This window comes from Crotalus tigris, unplaced genomic scaffold, assembly GCF_016545835.1.
Source record: "Crotalus tigris isolate CLP2741 ecotype Arizona unplaced genomic scaffold, ASM1654583v1 scf7180000018549.3470463, whole genome shotgun sequence".
In the NCBI taxonomy this organism is placed as follows: domain Eukaryota; kingdom Metazoa; phylum Chordata; class Lepidosauria; order Squamata; family Viperidae; genus Crotalus; species Crotalus tigris.
In genome coordinates this window covers 2,210,102-2,229,450 of record NW_024097072.1, presented here as the reverse complement: position 1 = coordinate 2,229,450, position 19,349 = coordinate 2,210,102, and the positions used below count along the sequence as shown (strand labels likewise).

At 43.8% G+C, this 19,349-nt stretch overlaps 1 protein-coding gene across 5 annotated transcripts in view; it reads right to left on the bottom strand.

The window, feature by feature from the left end:
* SORBS3 (sorbin and SH3 domain containing 3) overlaps nt 1-18,751 on the bottom strand; it is a 48,646-nt gene extending 29,895 nt beyond the window's left edge. For 2 of the 5 annotated variants that reach the window (XM_039354279.1, XM_039354284.1), the window contains exons 1-5: nt 18,354-18,750; nt 3,480-3,586; nt 2,269-2,517; nt 1,360-1,477; nt 94-326 (exon numbers count right to left, since the gene is read on the bottom strand). In XM_039354279.1, coding sequence (XP_039210213.1) covers nt 94-326; nt 1,360-1,477; nt 2,269-2,517; nt 3,480-3,524 — 645 coding nt within the window. In that variant the 5' untranslated portion in view covers nt 3,525-3,586; nt 18,354-18,750. Of the gene's footprint in view, nt 1-93; nt 327-1,359; nt 1,478-2,268; nt 2,518-3,479; nt 3,587-4,543; nt 5,441-18,353 lie in introns of those variants that run through there. The other 3 variants (XM_039354281.1, XM_039354283.1, XM_039354280.1) reach the window with 3 other exon arrangements.
* Nucleotides 18,752-19,349: the final 598 nt, after the last annotated feature.

The window sequence follows — 19,349 nt, the reverse complement described above, 5'->3', positions numbered from 1 at the left end:
TCAACCCCGAGCTCCATAATGCTCTCTTCCAGAGAAGAAGGAGACTGAAAAGTGGACTCCTCCATCCTGCTTACAATTACTCTGAGGACTCACCGATCGAGAAGCAAGAGGCATCCCAGACTCATCCACTGGCCCGATCCCATCGTACTTCACCCAGCGCTTCTCCTTCCTTTTGCCATCTTTCGTCCAGGTCGCTGACCAGCCCGGTTGTGCTACGCCATTCGCAGTTGGGTGATTGACTGAATTAGCCAAGTAAGGAGAAGGAGCCGCTTCAGTTCTCAGTGGTCTAATTTCTTTAGCAGGCCAAGTTGGGTACCAATTATTCGCTGCCGAGAGACACAGTCAGATCATAATGAGAGGAAGATCTAACAGAGCATCATGTCCTATTCCTGTCTCCACTGACTCTCCTAATGCTACCTTTAGAACAGACATGTCAAACACAAGCCCCGGGGGCTGGATGTGGCCCGCAAAGTGGTTTCATGTGGCCCTGGAAACAGTGAGGGAACGGCCCCCTCTGCCTTGGCCCTGGCCCAGGCCGGCCGGGGGCCAATGTACAATTTTGTGGTGGCCATCTAGGCTGAAACGCATTCAGTCTTAGCTCCACAAGGCCATCTAGAAACAGCGAGGGACCAGCCCCTGCTGCGTCGGCCCTGTCCCTGGGTGCATGCTGGGGAGGGGTCACCCTTTGTGAGGAATGAAGAAATGCACCATTGCCTGGAAGTGGCCAGCAAATGGCCCTTGCCTACTTCACATATCTGGCTTGATGGGCTCTGCCCTGGTCCCACCCCCTTCTGCCAGAGACCTTCAGATCTGTCCCATTCCTGCCCAGGCCCCCACAGGCAACCTTGACACGAATTAAGTAGAGCTGGCCACACCGACCCAGTAGGTCACACCCACTCCATCCACGCCCACCCAGTAGGCCATACCCACTCCATCCACGCCCACTTAGTAAGCTACACCCACCATGGCCACACACACCCGCCCCCCCCCCCGAGGGCAATCGCAATGCTGATGTGGCCCTCAATGAAATTGAGTTTATCCCATCTAATGACTCCCTAAAAGGGAAGCAGGGATGACAGAGAGAGAATGGAAGTGTTGGCTATAGACGTGCTGCTGAATTTAAACACTGTCTTTTACTCAAGGGTCTCCTGTCAAAAAGCACAATCAAAGGCTCTCAGCTCTTCCTCCAACAGAGGACCACAAAGCTAGCTGAAGCTTTAGAAGTGGGTCTAGTTGCATTTAAACTTAAAAGATCAAACACAAACGGATAACAGGAAGATAAGGCAGCAAGGACTACAAAGTGTTCTGTGCTGCTTGCCAAGGAAATCTATTATCATTTCCATTCTTGGCCGGAGTTACCTGAACTCTGCTGAGTTGTTTTCCATGGCTGGGATATCCCGTTGTACACTCGGCGGGGAGAGGTATCGTGGAATTCAAAATTGAGGGTGTTAGACCCACAGTTGCGAATCACAGGGATCTTTATACAGGACAGATAGAAAAGAGGATCATCCATGAGTAAGCCAACTTCTGCTCTCTTTCAAAAACCTCTCCGTTGTCAAAAGGGGAACATATTTGCCGTTGCTCAATTGTGCATCACAGGAACATTACTAATCACAATCTGAGGCACGCCTTCTGCCTATATTGTATATACCTTTTTACACGAGGGAAGTTCCTCCAGCTGAAGATGGGTAAAATGCTTTTATTCTTATCATCTTGCGAGAGGGAACATTTATTCCATTGTTTGTTCTTTGTTCTTTCAGAACAACAAGACTTTAATTCCAATTTACCAGTGTAAATTTTTTAGTAATTCTTCCTAAAATTGAGGCCCAAGGTCGCACTGAGCTCTTGAAAGTCTACGGCAGGGGTCTTCAAACTTGGCCATTTTATGACGTGTGGACTTCAACTCCCAGAATTCCGAAGTCCACACATCATAAAAGGGCCAAGTTTGAAGATCCCTGAGTTAAACAAATAAAACCAGTCAGTTACTGGGAGGAAATGGGGAGATGACAAAATGTATGTGATGACAATCACACAGACGGTGTGATTTATCCACTTGCAATCAGGCTTTACAACATTATTACATAGAGCATGGCAATGGGTAAGATGACATGCACCATCGTTCTGACATTGTCACAGCTGGTTTGGAACACCTGGGCATGAATGCTGGGCTGTTGAGGGCCTGACCTTCTTGGAGAACAAGCTATCTTCACAAGTAACTCATCAGACCCCAGTCTTCCCATCAGCTTGGCTCAAGGAAGGCACACTCACTCTATAATAGGTGGGGTTCCGTTTACTCTGCGGAGTGGATGTGGCCCGAGGGGAGGCGAGACTCCCACTATGGATAGTTGGGCTCTTCTCGAGGTGTGATAGGAAAAAGTCATCCCGCCTAAGACCCAGAGCTTCTGCAGAGACTCCGGCTCTTGAGTGATGTGGAGGAGACGTGTAACTGGATCCTCTTGAGACAGGTGAAGGATGTTCTCCACCACCATGAAAATGCTGCTCGGCATATGGCAAATCCTGCAGAGGGTGGGGAGGAAAGAAAGGTGTTCAAGCCTTTGATCTGCAAAATGTTGATGTCCAGGTTTTGTTTTGTTTTGTATCCCAGTATTCTCTGCCATCATTCTAGATCTAGATCTAGATCTCCTGGTTATAACTAGAAGGACTTTCCCACCCTCTGCTCTTGACCTTTTGGCTGGGAATGCCCCAGTTTCTAACTGGAATTTCCTGCAGGCAGAGAAATCATTGTCTGTTGATCATTAGTTCCTATTTCACAGGCTCTCCCTGGAAATCATGAACAAGCAGTAGTAGGGCTTCCAACCTGCCCACGCCTTTGTTTTGGAGATCAAACCATCCCAAACATCATGATTCCTTCCGTGGGAAGCTGAGACGGGAGTAACTACTTTTGATTCTGGACATGCCTATCTCGAAGGGCCAGTGCTGGATTATAGCAGTTCCATTATTTATCAGAAGCCTCGATGGCTCCTCTGGGATCTCTAGTCCACATCCTTGACCTCAGCTCAGAACAGATTTCCTGTTATTTTTAAGGATCACTATGCATTACACCAGTAGTTCTCAACCTGTGGGTCGGGACCCCATTTGGGGTCGAACGACCATTTCACGGGGGTCGCCAAACAATGCAGTCCGCCATTTTTTCCCCCTTTTCCTTAGCTGTGCTACTCCCTTTTATTCTATTGGCTTTTGAAAGCCAATAGAATAGACTCTCTTGAATCGAGTCTAATTCTATTGGCTTTCAAAAGCCAATAGGAATTGCCCAGGCTGTCTCTGCCCTGCTGAGCCCGCCAAAAGTCCCATTCTGCAAATGGTGCTGCACCAGTTGAGTAGTCCTCGACTTACGACCGGTTGAGTAGTCCTCGACTTACAACCGGTTGGGGGTCGCAGCATTAAAAAGGTTGAGAATCACTGCATTACACAATATGAATACTAATAATACTATGGCAAGTTTAAGCACAGAAACTCACATTTGGGGAACGGAGCATGCCAGATCCGGAGTTGTCAACCACCATCAAAACTTGTTCGGTGCAAGTCTTCCACCTTGAACAGGAGGATCAGCTGAGGGTTGTGTCTCCTGAGTAAACAGAGAATGAACCTGTTGTATGAAAAGGGCTTTGACCTACATCAGGAGACCACACTTTCTGCATTCTCGAGTCAGCACATCCTCCTCCCTAACTATAAAAGATCTCCCATCAGAAACCCATTGTACGTGAGGATGTTCACTTAGCAAATATAGAAGACAGAATAACAGAGTTGGAAGGGACCTTGAAGGTCATCCAGTCTGCTCAAGCAGGAAATCTTATACCATTCAGGACAAATAGCTGTGCAGTCTCTTCTTGAAAACTTCCAGGGATACAGCCCTCACAATTTCTGGAGGCAAGCCGCTCCATTGATTAATTGTTCTCGTTGTCAGGAAATTTCTTCTTATTTTTAGGTTGGATCTCTCTTTAATGATCTCTCACCCGTTACTTCTCGTCCTGCTTTGGTGCTTTGGAGAACAGGTCAACCCCCTCTTCTCTGTGACAGCCCGTCAAGTACTGGAAGACCGCTATGATATCACCCCTAGTCCTCAAGAATATCAAAGGATATCAAGAATCCTATCCCTGTTCTGTTTTGGTTTTTTTTTTTTTTGACACTCAAGGACGGTCTTCAGAGCACGAAAGCTGGACAATCTCTTCCTTCCTCTGTTTCATGTAATTACCCGTCAGTTGCTAGCCAACTTTCCAGCACATCACAATAATGAATCGTTACTATTAGGAACCTGTGCGTTAGTCACCCTTGCCAAAATCTTTGCTGAACTGTGCTTTTCAAGAGGACTGACATAATGAAACACCAATTAGCCAACCTCATGTAGCTTAATGCACTCTGTGAGCAGCGATTAGTTGACAGCTCAGCTTGCCTTCCAAAGAAAGAAAAAAATTGGGTTAAATCGTTCACCATGGTTAGCTTCAAAAGAAATACACGCAGCACGCATAAAGATGGGATCAGACCACTCCCCATAAGGTCCTTTCCTAATCGCCACCCATCTCACCTCAAATGGAAAGTGCAAACAAAAGATGTCCCAGGTAAGGGCTGGTTTGAGCCGCAGGAGGAACAGCCACCACGCACACGATATTCTTTGCAAAGCTTTGGTTCTCTCTGGTCCAGGGACTTACTGGAGCAGGGCATCTCGGCTATTCTCGGTTTCTGACACTGCTGGGCACTGGGCAAACAAAGCTGCCTTTCTCCTGTTGGTCCCGTGCCCAGAGCAAGGTCAGTGTCTTGTTCAGTCTGCCAGCACATCCAGGAGGGAAGTGGGGAACTGACTTTTGTTGCAACAGTGACTATGCAAATCATTCAGCCCCAAACAACACGCTACAGTTTGCTGGAGTGCATGCCCAGATTCTTGCGAGGGTGTAAAGAAAATTGGCACGGCAGGACCGGAGGAAGCCAAAGTTTACGAGTGGGAGACAGGCATCTTGCAGAGCTAAAAGCTTGACGTGGGCAGAAGCAGAGGCAGGAAATGGAGGGGTGGTACTTTGGTGGTACAATTCATGGCTGCTGGATTGGAACTTAACAGATTCATTCTGCTCTGTGGAGTAGAGCGTTGGTCTCTGACAGAAGGCCACCTGAAGAGACTAGAAGCATTTGAAATGTGGATCGACAGACGGCTGTTGCGTATAAGCTGGGTTGACAAAATCAGAAATGAGGAGGGGATAGCCGCCTGGGAAAGCCCAAGGAAATCACCAAAACAATTAAAAAATGCAAGCTAGAATATTTCGGACATGTGATGCGAGACCCAGAAAAACACGGCATACTCCGTTTAATCCTCCAGGGAAAGATTGAAGGCAAACGAGGTCCAGGCAGGAGAAAAAACATTGTGGCTTCAAAATCTAAGGGACTGGTTTGGACAAAACTCAGCAGCACTTTTTCGTGCGGCTGCTGATAAAAACAGGATCACCAACATGATCGTCAACGTCCGATAATGGATATGGCAGAAGAAGAAGAAGGAGGAGGAGGAGGAGGAGGAGGAGGAGGAGGAGGAGGAGGAGGAGGAGGAGGAGGAGGAGGAGGAGGAGGAGAGGAAGAGGAAGAGGAAGAGGAAGAGGAAGAAGAAGAAGAAGAAGAAGAAGAAGAAGAAGAAGAAGAAGAAGAAGAAGAAGAAGAAGAAGAAGAAAAGAAGAAGAAGAAGAAGATTCAATCTGCAGCATTTCCAAGTAGGACTGAGAAACCCCAGGCCCGGCGCTAGCTATAGGCTGAAACAAGAGAACAAAACTAAGGAAGGTTGGCTCCAGACAATACAGGTAATCCTCGACTTACAACAGTTCATTTACTGACCATTCAAAGTTACAACGGTACTGGAAAGGGTGACTTATGACCGTTTTTCACACTTACGACCCTTGCAGCATTCCCCCATGCTCTCATGGTCAAAATTCAGATGCTTGGCAACTGGTTCATATTTATGACGGTCGCAATGTCCTGCAAAGGTCCTCCTTTTGTGACCTTCTGACAAGTCAATGGGGAAGCCCGATTCACTCCACAGCCAGGTTACTAACTTACCAACTGCAGACAAGAAAGGTTGTAAACGGGGGCAAAATTCACTTAACAAATGTCTCACTTAACAACAGAAATGTTGGGCTCCATAGTGCTCGTAAGTCGGAGACTTCCTGTAGCAGATTAGACAGATTTGTGTCTGATTCAGTATACAGGTCATCCTCAATTTACAACCCTAAGTTTAGCAATTGATTGAAGTTACAACGGTGTACAACGGTTGCAGCATCCTGGTGTTACGTGATCGCCATTTGCGAACTTCCCATCTGGCTCCTGATAAGGAAAGTCAATGGGGCAACCTGGACTGGCTTAACCACATAATTCATTTAACAACCAAGTTCAAAAAGGTAATACAATTAGGTGCAACGTATTTAACCACCACCTTGCTTAGCAACATAAATTGTCGTTGCAAACTGAGAACTGTCCATTATGCAGCTTCTAATTTAACCTGTTCTGGGTAGAACCCAGTAATATAATATTGCAGAAAGAGGATGGACTAATTAGGAGCTTCATAGCAATTAAGCCTTTGCTGCAAACATGTTCTTTGTTCAATGTTTATTTATTTTTAAGACAGCATAAAAAAAAAACAACCTCATAGACCCACATGTACTCTTTCCCCTCTCCTCCCTGCAGCTGTGGATCAAAGACCTTTTAAAATGGCTCTAACTGCCATTTGGAAACAACAAAGAATTAAAATTGCTAAGTATGTAGGACTCTGACCGTTATAAATCAGAAAATATTCTGGGGTTTTGAGAATCAATTGGAGGTTCTCCATAAAAAAATTAATCTTTGTTCCTCTTTTAAATCACACCCATGTGCTGCAATTTTATAAGAATTTTGCTAAATCCTACGGTTGCAAATAAATGTTTCAAAATTTAAAATAATCAAGTCAAGATTCCCCGAAAGCTAAAGGACACAACTCAGTGCCAGATTTGGTGGAAATGTAGCACGTACCCTGCCTAGGATATACGCAGCAGAACTCTGCATTTAAAAGAAAATAATTCAGGGTAACTCAACATTCCTGTATCCGGAAAAAGCTTGTCTTTGTGAAACTACAGGCTACAACGCAGACTGGGTTCCAATAAAGGAGAAAAGTTGTAGCTCAGGATTGAAATGAAGGGTCCTTGGGGCTCTCTGGGCTTGCTTGTTTTCTTGCAGACATTTCATTACCCAAACTAGGTGACACCATCAATGCTCAGTGATCAGAAGCACTGATGATGTTACTAGTTTGGATAATGAGATGTCTGCAAGAAAACAGCCAAGCTCGCAGAGGACCAAGGACCCCTCACAGACTGGGTTTTTGCATATTGAACATATGACACTTGATTTACTTCTGTTGTGATGACTTGTCTGGTTTCTGCAGTTCCAACACAAGGCTAGAGATCAATCTGATTTGTCCTGGTGGACTTTGCTGGTAGAACACCCAAGCAAGGATTCGCTCTTGTTCCTATCGACAACAGAGTTAGCCACGCAACAAACAGAAGAAGTCTGATGAAATGTGGATATCAGTATGGATATCCATCCTTTTCATCAAGCAATTTGCTGTAACTGAAATGAGCAGTCTGTAGTCCTATTCTTTAGTTCAGAGGTGTCCACCTTGGCAACTTTAAGACTTGCGGACTTCAACTCCCAGAATTTCCTAACCAGCCATGCACAATTTCCTATACTGGAAGTTGAAGTCCACAAGTCTTGAAGTTGCCAAGGTTGAACAGCACTGCTTTAGTTCAATCAGAGTCTGCCAGAAATCTAAATGCTTACACCTATGAGATTACAGTAGTGCCTCAGATGGAACCAGGTTTACACACGGCACTAAGCAGGCTTTGTGAGTAAATCCTTAACCATGCTTTGTGAGTAAATCCCAAGTGTGTGGGCCCACCATGCTGAAATCAATATCAAATAAACCACTTCACAACAGTGTGAAGTTAAAAGAAATTTTGCAAGAGTTTGTGTATATTTATGGCTTAATTTTTGCATAAGCCACAATAGATCTCATACGAAACTGTAAGTGATTGACTGACAGTTATTCAATGTCCGATGTATTAGAGCCTGCCCATCACAGTTGTAAGTTGTGACAGTCGTAAAACTGGATCGGTCACATTTTATTACCTTTTTTTTTTGCAGTGATCATTTATCATAAGTAAATTCCAATTTTTGGCAAAACTGTCATAAACTGAAGTCACATGACTGGGATAAATGACTTTAAATAAATGCAGCCCAGTTGCCAAATGCCCAAAACTCAGTCACATGACTGCAGGAGGTACCCATCGTAATTTCAAATCTGGGTTGTAAGTAATTCCAAAGTAGGTTCATCAGAACGGTCGCTAAGCAGAGGACCACCTGTACTGCACAATATTCTAGGGCAAAACCACACCAATCACACTGTGGCTTAGAGCCTTAGAATAACGTGTGAACCCAGCTGAACAGTTTTGCAAAGAATTTCACCAGGCAAGACATGTATTTAAACAAAATTATCCTCCCAACCTAACATTTTTCTTGTAATGTGACCCAAAATAGAATATATTATTTTGTTCTCCCCAGTTAGATTGAAGAGTGCAGACATATTGTCTGTAGGGTCCTAGAATTACTCAAAGACTCAAAGGGCTCCCCCCCCATCTCTGGAGAAAGCTGTTATTAGAAGAACAGGTCAGCTGAACAAAATAAGTCCATAATTTACATGAAATCCAGGAGGAAAGAGGCATGTCGATCAGCTACAGCAAAAAGGAAGATTTTAGAACAGCTTTGAAATACCAGCAAATATATTACAGAACCAGCTTTTATAGTACTCAAAAGCTAAAAACATAGTTAAGTATGTTATATTCTAAGATGCCACAAACCTGATCCTTTGGCAAGATTAAAAATGTTATTATTAGTACATTGATAAACGTTTGTAAAAACACAGAAGAAATGTGATACTCATAGAACGAGAAAATTAAAATCTATATGCATATGGCATTTGAAGGGAGAAAAAAAGAAGCTAAAAAAAAATATCCCAATTAGATTCTGAGATGTTTTTTTTTCACCTAGAAATAAAAAATACTGAGCATAATTAAACATTATTTTCATCCTGCTTTCTTCCCCTACTGTTTCCTCGTTTTAAACTACATTTTCACAAAAAGTTGCTGCTTGCTATATTGTATGGAGGGAAAAAGAACACAGAATACAGAATAATAGGATTGAAAGGAACCTTGGAGGTCATCTAGTCCAGCTCTCTGTATGAGCAGTAGAGTCTGTACCATTCTAGACAAATGGCTCTTGAAAACCTCCACTGATGGAGCACCCCCAACCTCCGGAAGTAAACTTTTCCACTGATTAATTGTTCTCACCATCAGGAATTTTCTCCTTAGTTCCAAGTTGGATCTGTCATTAATGATCTTTCACCTATTCCTGTCCTGTTGTCAGATGCTCTGGAGAGCAAGTCAGCCCCTTCTTCTCTGTGACAGCCCCTCAAGTAGTGGAAAACTGCTGTCCTATCACCCCAGTCCTTCTCTTCATTAGACTAGACATATCCAGTTCTCTTAATTGTTCATTGTACGGTTTAGCTTTTAACTTTGCTCTGTTTATCACAGAAATCTTAAACGTTATGAAAATGAAGTGCCTACACTTGTCCTGTGTAATTCCTATGGCCATAGCCCAATAGAGAATATTCGGTATAAGTGAAACAGTAAATTTGGGGGCCAAAATGTAATAAAATCCAGGAACTCCCATTTCTTTTGTTGGCCTGTCTTCACATGTTTAATATCATCTAAGTTACCTAGTGAAGATGAAATGGTCACCCTTCATGGAAAAGTTTGGATTAAATTAAAAGCAGGCAATTTTTACATTGCCAGGTGCTATTTAAACAGAACCACTATTCTGTAATGTTTAATATTTTCATTAAAAAAAGATAAAGGTTTTCCCTGTCCAGTCATGTCCGATTCTAGGGGATAAATTCCATCTATCTATCTATCTATCTATCTATCTATCTATCTATCTATCTATCTATCTATCTATCATCTATTTATCTATCTATTTATCTACCATTTATAAGCCACCCATCTCACTTTTAAGGAACTCTGATAATTATCCAGCGCCAGCAAACATCTGAAGCGGGCTTAAACATAGCCACAGTATCTGAAGGACATTTTTTGTCGCCCATTTACCATCCAGAATTGCCAGGCGCGTGATGAATGACGTGCAACGATGTCTACCGTGAACAATTTGGAAGATTTTCAACTCAGAAAAGTTTGAGCAGTATTTCCTTTAGTCTCACGACAGGAAAGAGATTTTTTAAAAAAAAAACAAAAAAACGAAGTTAAATCCAAAGAAGCATAATTCATGATTTATAACTACACATTTTCTTGGCAGGGAAATGGCATTACTGTCTCTAAGAGCAGACATGAGGCTCTAGCAGCCACTCCTCCAGATACGGCCAGACTACAGTACCCAGCAGCCCCAGCCAGCCTGGCCCCTGGGGGGGAAAAATACTGTGAATGTATAATTCAACAGCATGTAGATATTGACAGCTTCCCTGCAAATTCTGAATCAGTGCTGCAGACGAGTGATGTCATCCGCTGGTAATTTCAGATGCTAATTGTAGAGGAAGGAAAACAGAACTCTTAATTCTAAGCAGGGTAGAAAGAAAACTACGTGGCCTCGTTCAGCAGCGTTTTTCTTGGCCTTAGGGCTTCATGTTTCTTTTTGAAAAGGCAGGTAGTACAAGGGATGGCATCAATTAGCCCAGGTAGCAGAAGAGCTGGCCTTGGTAATAACCCAATGTAGAAAAAGAGTGAACTAGGGTGCTTTCCTCCTTTGCAAACTGCCATAATAGCTGGGAACCCCATTTTTAAATACGCTCCTGTTCTTCATTTAATGAATGGCATCTGAGAATCTTAAGTGCCTATGTGTGCCAACATGCAAACACTTCCACGCCCTTAAGGGAACACATTTAATAGGAAGGCAGGTCAGCAAGGGAAAAAAAAATGGGCTGAGGGTAAGTAAGCTGAAGGGAAGGGAAAAGAAGGGAGGAAAGGCGCAAGGGAAGGGGCACGAGGCAAGGAAACCCACCTGCTTGGAATCTGATCTGGAGATGCTATTACAAGATGGCAGGGCACAGCACTCCAAAGACCAGTGCTTTTTCCCCCCCCCAAAAAAAGAAAAGGTGCCGGAACTCACACACGTCATACAACCCGCCTTGCCTACCCTACAAGGTTCCATCCCCAAAAGGTGGCGGAACTCCGTTCTGGGCGTTCTATGACAAAAAAAAAAAAAGCCCTGCAAAAGACTATATATTATTTATAAACCAAATAAAAAAGCAACATGTCTTAACAGAACCTTCACTTGCAAGCGGGAGAGGATACCAAACCCACGGATTGCTGCAATTTATTTATTTATTTAACTTGTTCATGCCACCCTTTGTTAGAGATTTAAATTGCGCAGATGACTGTAAATTGGCTGTCATACCCACACCTCTGAAACTGAGAAAGTCTAACTTTGCAGAAGTGAATGAAGAGCTGACGGCTTTCTCAGCTACTTTTAAGCCAAAGAACAGGCTGGAAAAATAAGGAAAAAGGTTTGATGCATTCACTAGGTTGCATCAGTTTGTTTTGCCACGGTTTAATGAATAGATCACAACTCTCTGCATCCACTCAACACACCAAGCTTTAAAGCGAAGTTTACAAACCATAATCATTGGAATTGCTCAACGTACTGCTAAGTCAAAAATTAGCCAGCCATAATATGGTTTACAATAATGTTTGAACCAGACCATTTGGACCAGTCCTACATACAACTATAACTACAACTAAGGGTCTGTGTTTAGGAACCATACATAGTTATAGACCCAAAATACATAACTAAACTCGGTGTAAATATGGAAGGTAGCTTCTAGGTGCCACGTTCCTCTCCTGAATTCAAGTTGAGTGAGGAAGTATTACATTCACACAGTTCAGTGATCTGGAGACTAAAGGCTGAAATGCCTCTTTTAAGAGACCAATGACTCCAAATAGATTAAAATCAGAGGTGTTTCTCAGTTGGCGGACCAGTAGTGGACCATGACCCACAGGTTGGGGACCCCTGGATTAAACCATCTACCCAGTTGGGACTTTTGTTGGGATTTCAACTCTCAGGATCCTAGGTCCTTTTTTTTTTTTCCTTAACATCTTTTTTACTGAAAGTTTTTTTAAAATTTTACAAAACAATACACAATCCTTCCCCAAACCTCCCCAACCCTCCCATTCCCTCCCCCGACCTTCCCAGAGCTGAATATAGGCTTAATTAAAATTTCTTCAAAAAATCTTTAAAAAGATATAAAACATGAATAAATCTAAATACATTAATTAAACAGATTATAAAATACTTAACAATAATATATATATATATATATATAGAAAAAACATAAGTACAAAAAAATAGGAAAAAAATAGGAAAAAAGAAAAAAGAAAAAGATAGAAAAAATAAAATAAAGACAGAAAAAATAAAATAAAGATAGAAAAAATAAAATAAAGGATCCGAGGTCCTTTTAAGCATCTGGACTTCTAAGATGGAAAAAGCTGAACCACAGAATGGAGGTAAACAAAGATCCTATACTAAAGGGAATGATTCTGAGGCGAAGGCTCTGGATTATTCAAAACAATATAAAGATAGAATGAATATACTGCTTCTTTCATTGCCCTTTGTACTTTTCCGATACTAATTATGTCATATTGCAGACAAAGAACAATGCAGGAGCAGAATGAAAAGTTCCTGCTTAAGAGGAGATAAAAGAGTCTTGTCTACTGTACAAATTAACCTTTTTTCCTCTGGCTTTTCAGCTGCTGCTACTGAAAAGGAAGTGATCTGAGGCAGCAAACAATAGAAGGAGTAGTGAACTAAGATTCAAAGCTCTTCAAAATTCTCTCAGACCTACAGACTTATAGTACTAAGGTTGAGTTTGCTTCCTACCCATTCTGACTTCTGTCACTGTCACAAAAAGCTGGCTTCTATTTTTTTGGAACAAGTAAATGTATAAGGATGGTCTTTGAATGTGTGTGTGTGTGTGTGTGTGTGTGTGTGTGTTCAAGTCAGCCTTGATTTCTAGCAACTACCTGGACAAGTCCTGCAATTTTCTTGGCAACATTTTGGAAGTGGTTTGCCATTGCCTGCTTCCTAGGACTGAGAATGAGTGACTGGCCCAAGGTCACTCACTGGTTTTGTGCCTATGGGGAGACTGAATTTGTGATCTCCTGGTTTGTAGTTTGGTACTTTATCAGACTGGCTCTCATAAGGAGGCTTAAAGAAAGGTGGCTAACATCTAAATTTGATATCCATCCATCCATCCATCCATCCATCCATCTATCTATCTAATCAAAATTGTAAATTTTACAAAAAGTGGACAAAAGGCCTAGAATGGGGTAGACAACCTTGGCTCTTTTATGACTCGTGGACTTCAACTCTCACAAGTCATAAAAGAGCCAAGGTTGCCTATTCTAAAGGAATATTCCATGACTTATTTCCTTGATTCAGTTAAATTGATGGCAAAAACGGTTCAGGTCTCTTTCTCAGACATATGTAGGGTTTTGATTTTTGTGTCATCTGGTTCATATCATCCAACATGGGCAAGGTCTTCAGAGTCAGGCAAATGCCTGCACCTGTGAATTGCTTTTGTTTTGAACAGAGGTGAATGTGAAAACTGCCATCAATGCATCGTTACCACCAAACCGTCTACCATGGAGCTGCAGTCCTTTACTGTATAGAAAAATAGGGATTATTTGGGCTGACCACAATTTACTCTCGCTCTGTGGAGGGACATGAGGAAGCCATCGAACTATTGAAGATAAAAGACAATTATTTGATAGCAGGAGCATCACCAGAAGAGTTGCTACAGTTTCTGCCAAATCCATTTTAGCCAAACGAGGCAAGAAAATTTTACAATATTGGTTCTCAACCTGTAGTCTGCGGACACCCGCAGGGTGTGTGTGTGGCTGTGATGTTGCCATAGGAGGTTCACAAAGGCTTGAAAAATGCTATGATTTAAATCTGGGAGTCCCTCATCATAGTCTGTGATATTTAAAGGGGGTCTGTGGTGAAGAAAAGGTCAAGAAACACTGTCTTACAACAGAGTTTCAGTCCTGACAATGGCAGAAGAGAAAGCATATAAGGATCTGTCATTTATAAGCATTTCTTAAAAGGAATTGAATTCAAAGGATTTCCCTATGTACTGGGTAAATCTCGCTCCTGGGGGTAGATTCGCAAAACCATGACTTAGCATGATGTGTGAATCCAAGTATGGTTATTTCTCTCAAGCCGTCTCATAAGTCAAAGTCAAGGTCACAGCATGACTCCAAGTTTGGTTGTCCACTGTACCAAACTTTGCTCAGAAGGAGGGGGGAAAGGGAGAGAAGGAACAGCAGTGTTGACACAGTTTGCCTTTTTTTTTTAATATTGTGAAGATTTTTATTTGGAAGGACTTTGGCCAGATACGCATTGTATCGCTCCATGCCAAATCCCTGTGCCAAATTCCATGCCAGATTGCCACGTTCCCCGTGTCTCCAGCCGAGAATCAAAAGCTCATTCCCCACTCTCCCAGAATCGCTTAGTGTTGGGGGTTACAAACAGAGGGAATTACTCAACAGCAAATGTCAGTAAATATACCACCACCTATTGTTTTTCCCGTTCCTAATCTAATGAAGTTTCTTTCTGGTACAGGACATTTTTAAAAGGGGCTGATCTGGATTTCATTACCTGGCACAGCCAACTCTTGTTGGTTGTTTCCTTGAACTTTCCATGGAAACTTTTCCATTCCCCACCCAAAGGTTTCTCTCCCCCCCCCCCGCCAATTTGTAGTGCTCATGTGAATCCTTGGGCAATGGGAACAATAGTGCACGGAGGCTTCATCTGGGGAAAAAAAAAACAAGCTTCTTTCTGTATGTTGCCAATTCAAAACAGCCTGAGAGAGGTATTTGGGAGGGAAAGTCAGAGCAATCATCCTGACATTAACAATATCAATGGGTTTAGCCTTGCTGAAGTCACAGGACAGATTTCTTTCCCCAATCAGGTGCTCTTTTAGAATGTCTATTGCAGTAGTTCTCAACCTTTTTAATGCCACGACCCCAACCGGTCGTAAGTCGAGGACTACTCAACCGGTCATAAGTCGAGGACTACTCAACTGGTGCAGCACCGTTTGCAGAATGGGACTTTTGGCGGGCTCAGCAGGGCAGAGACAGCCTGGACAATTCCTATTGGCTTTTGAAAGCCAATAGGATTAGACTCTATTCAAGAGAGTCTATTCTATTGGCTTTCAAAAGCCAATAGAATAAAAGGGAGTAGCACAGCTAAGGAAAAGGGGGGGGGGGAAATGGCGGACTGCGTTGTTTGGCGACCCCCGTGAAATGGTCGTTCGGCCCCAAATGGGGTCCCGACCCACAGGTTGAGAACCACCGATCTATTGGATATCCATTGGATGAACATGCTGAGAAAAGTTGACCTAAGCTCATATTTTCTCTGAGTGGCAAGAAATTCCAGAGGTATGGAACCAGTTCAGCGTAGGACAACATGGAAGCCCAAAGCAAACTCTCTCAGGTAAAGCTGAAGTTCATTCACAAGGAAGGTACAAGCACTCTAAAACCTGGAGGAAGTTTGGTCTAGTGCAGGGGTAGCTCAAAAAGTCAGGCAGCAAAACACAGATGGCAGAAAACTCCCACCCACCGAGAAGAGTTTGGAAAGAAAAGCAGGACTTGTGACATCTAATCAAAACCAAACTCCCCCCAAAAGCATGAAAATTGCTCCACTTTTAGACAAGTCCCATGACCTCTTCAGCAAACAAGCTGCACTGACAAATTGCAGAAAAATCTGGGAAGAGAGAACCAGAAACACACACACACACACACACACACACTCTTAAGAAAGAAAAAGAAGAGAACATCGTTTTAAAACAGTTCAGGAAGGGGGAAGGACCCAGCTTGGAACATGCTGATAATTTCCAAATACTGAATAGGCACAGCAAGCAGAGAGAAAATAATTACTCACTGCAAATACCTAGAGCAATGTTTCTCAACCTCAATAAATTCAAGATAATAATAACAACAACAACAACAACAACTATCCCAGGTCCTGGGTAAGGACTCGATAGACAAAATGCCAAATCCAGTCTGAACATCTGGCTGACTGTGCGATGATCCATAATAACAATAATAAAGTTGGAAGGGACCTTGGAGGTCATCGATGTGTGGACTTCAACTCCCAGAATTCCCCAGCCAGCATGTTGGCTGGGGAATTCTAGGGCTTGAAGTCCACATATCGTGGTTGTTGAGATTGAGAAACACTAGTCTAGAGAACGAAAGCTGTTTTAGAAAACAAACAAAGTATTTCAAGTGGCCTATCCTAAGTGTCAGGATACATTTAGGAAGTGTGTGCTTAAAATTGTAGAGAATAAGGAAATGTCATCTCTACCTGTGTGGATCACCAGATCATCTAGAAATCCACCACTTGAGGAGTCAGCTGCTGGCATTGATTGAAAGGTTGGTGGTGCAAAACAACTTATCAGCATCGGAAAAGAGGTCAAGGTGATGTTTGCCACGGGGGATTCACACTATCTTAGCACTGGACTAGTTAGCAGAGAATTTCCCAGTATGGTGTTCTGCAGATCCCCCAGCAAACATTTGTTATTTCAGTGCTGAATAGAAATCCCAGATGTGTTAAGCCTTATTTGTAAAAAGAGGAAGAAAAAGGGAAAAGGGAAAGGAAAGGAAAGGAAAGGGAAAAGAAAGGTCGTGGTCTGTAGGGAGGGAACTCACCACCTTCCTGGAGGTTTGATTCTATAGTTGAATTATTATTGGATATTTTTCTCACATTTAGCTGAAACCTGCCCTCCTGTAAACCGAGTATGTAATTCCATTTTCTGCACTCTAGGACAATGGATAATCTACTGCATTGTGATTTTGCCCTTTGTGAGATTCTTCCAGGTATTTGGCAAGCGCTATCCTATCCCTTCTCATGCCTAAACATTTTCATTTCTCTCCCCAGATCCTTCCTGTTTATCTGATTCTACTTCAGCCAATTCCTTCTTTAATATATTGTCCAGACTTGGTTATTACTTAACTGGGGTCTGAACAATACAGAACGCCTGTGATTTATTAAGTATGTTTCAACAGCATAAAACTTGTGTTGCCTTTTTGGCAGTTGACTCATATAAAAAGCAACTATGACAATTTGCATGGTTACTTTTGCAAATTGTATTTGTATAAGTATTTAAATACAGAAGATTGTGTTTGTCTCTGTCTATCAGCCTGGTTTCAAGCATCTTTTGAATATATTCTTAGGGTATTAACTAGCTAGCCATCTATAAGGATTTTCTCTACATGTTCACCCACCTTACAAACAAAACAGTTTGAAGAGTAAGTACAAGGCAGAGGAATGAATTTCATGAATGAATGAATGCATTTAATTGCACCTAAGGTTTGCAAAACAGTTGAAGGAATGAATAACTGGGTCTTCACAGCTGTCTCCTTATGCCTTCTACTGCCTTGTAAACAGCAAAACTTCTACAGACCCAGGAAATCTAGTTCCAGTCTGTATAGTCTTAGCAACTCAAGCTAAAATCCAGCATGTCCCCCTAAGTTATGGAAACGGCATGCTATAATCGTGATGTCCAATTTATTCCAAGTGCAAACTCTCTCGGTTTGAGCCCAAGATTCATCTGCTCCACCTCTTAAGGATTACTCCCTTCCGTTATAGAAATGTCCTTTTCAGCTGTCAAACATACAGACCACCTCGTTCCATTTCCACCCTGCCCACCCCTACTCCCTTCCCTTGTCCACACCGTAAAGAACAGGACTGCTTGGTTGATGCCTTCGCCACGCAAGACAGCACCGAATGGCTGCTCGCTATTTACACAGCCAACGCTAAGCTTACGCAGCAAACAAAACTGACAACAGAGTCAACAGTGGCAGAAGAGGGAAGGCAAAACGGCGGAACACCACATACAGAATACAGGATTAGTTGCAAAAAATTTATTCAGGCTACGCTTTTCATACACGGCAGAGAAATAATTTTTCTAGCTATCTTATCCAGCCACTCATCCCTTCCAAGTCAACTTACTCTGAACTTCTCTTTCTAGCCTTGGGGAGCTGTTGGAAGGGATTGGACTGGGTAGGAAGGAGGGCGAATCTTCCATGATTTTTAATTCCCTCCAAATGGCCTTGGTGGGGAATGGGGGGGGGGGAACCAACCCTCTTTCCTTTTTCCCTGCAGGCAAACGGTGGCCCCCTTCCCCAGTCTTGCGCAACGCAAGGCGGGTTCAGGTGCCTTCCCAGCCCCCCCCCCGGGCCACCCCATTCAGGGCAAGGAAAAGGGCTTACCTTTCTCGGCTCCCGTCTCAGCTCCGGGACGCGGGAAGGCTGCTGCGCAGAAGGACGCTGACCTAGGTCAGGAGGCACCTGACTTGAACGACGCACCTTTCCCACCTCCAAACCGGTGGTTTCCCCCCCCCCCCCCAGCCCGACTGCAAAGGAGCCCCGGAGCAATTGCCACTTCCCAGCGAAGGCCTGATGGCAGCTCCAGGAAGGAAGGAAGGAAAGCTGCGGGTCACGTTTGCGGTCTTCCCGACGAGCTCCAGAGACCCGGGAGTGGCGCGCGCCCTCCCTCCTCCAACTCCGAGGGCACCGGGGCTTGCTAGGCGCAGAGAGGCGGAGGAAGCCTCGGCTGTTCCGGACGGGAAGCGCCGGTGTGAGCCTGCGGCTCCGGTCTTCCCGCTGCCAGCTGCAGGGGGAGCTAATCAGAGGAGCAGCGCGGCGGGAGGAGAAAAAAAAAAAATAACCTTAAAATCAGCCAGCCAAAAGCCGCGGCGGGGGGTGGGGGGGAGAGAAGGAGAAGCGGGGAGGGCGAACTGCGGAGCGGGATTGCGGGGCTGGCCCGGGTGGGCAGCTTTCACACGACCTCCTGGGCGTCTCGGCTTAGGCGAGGCCGCGCGACCCGCGAGGGAAAGGGGGTAGCTGGGGACCCGCCCCAGGGAGCCCTTCGCTCCGGAGTTTTCGCCCGGGCAGTTTCCCTATAGTTTAATGAAAAGAAGGACGAGGGGGGGACATGTTAGCAGCCTTCCAGTATCTCAGGGGCTGCCCCAAAGAAGAGGCAGTCAAGCTATTCTCCCAAGCGCCTGAAGGCAGGACAAGAAGCAACGGATGGAAACTAATCAAGGAGAAGAAGCAACCTAGAACTAAGGAGAAACTTCCTGACAGTGAGAACAATTAGCCAAAGGAACCACCTGCCTCCAGAAGCGGTGGATGCTCCAACACTGGAAGTTTTTAAGAGGAGACTGGACAGCCATTTGTCTGAAATGGTATAGTCCAACCCCCTGC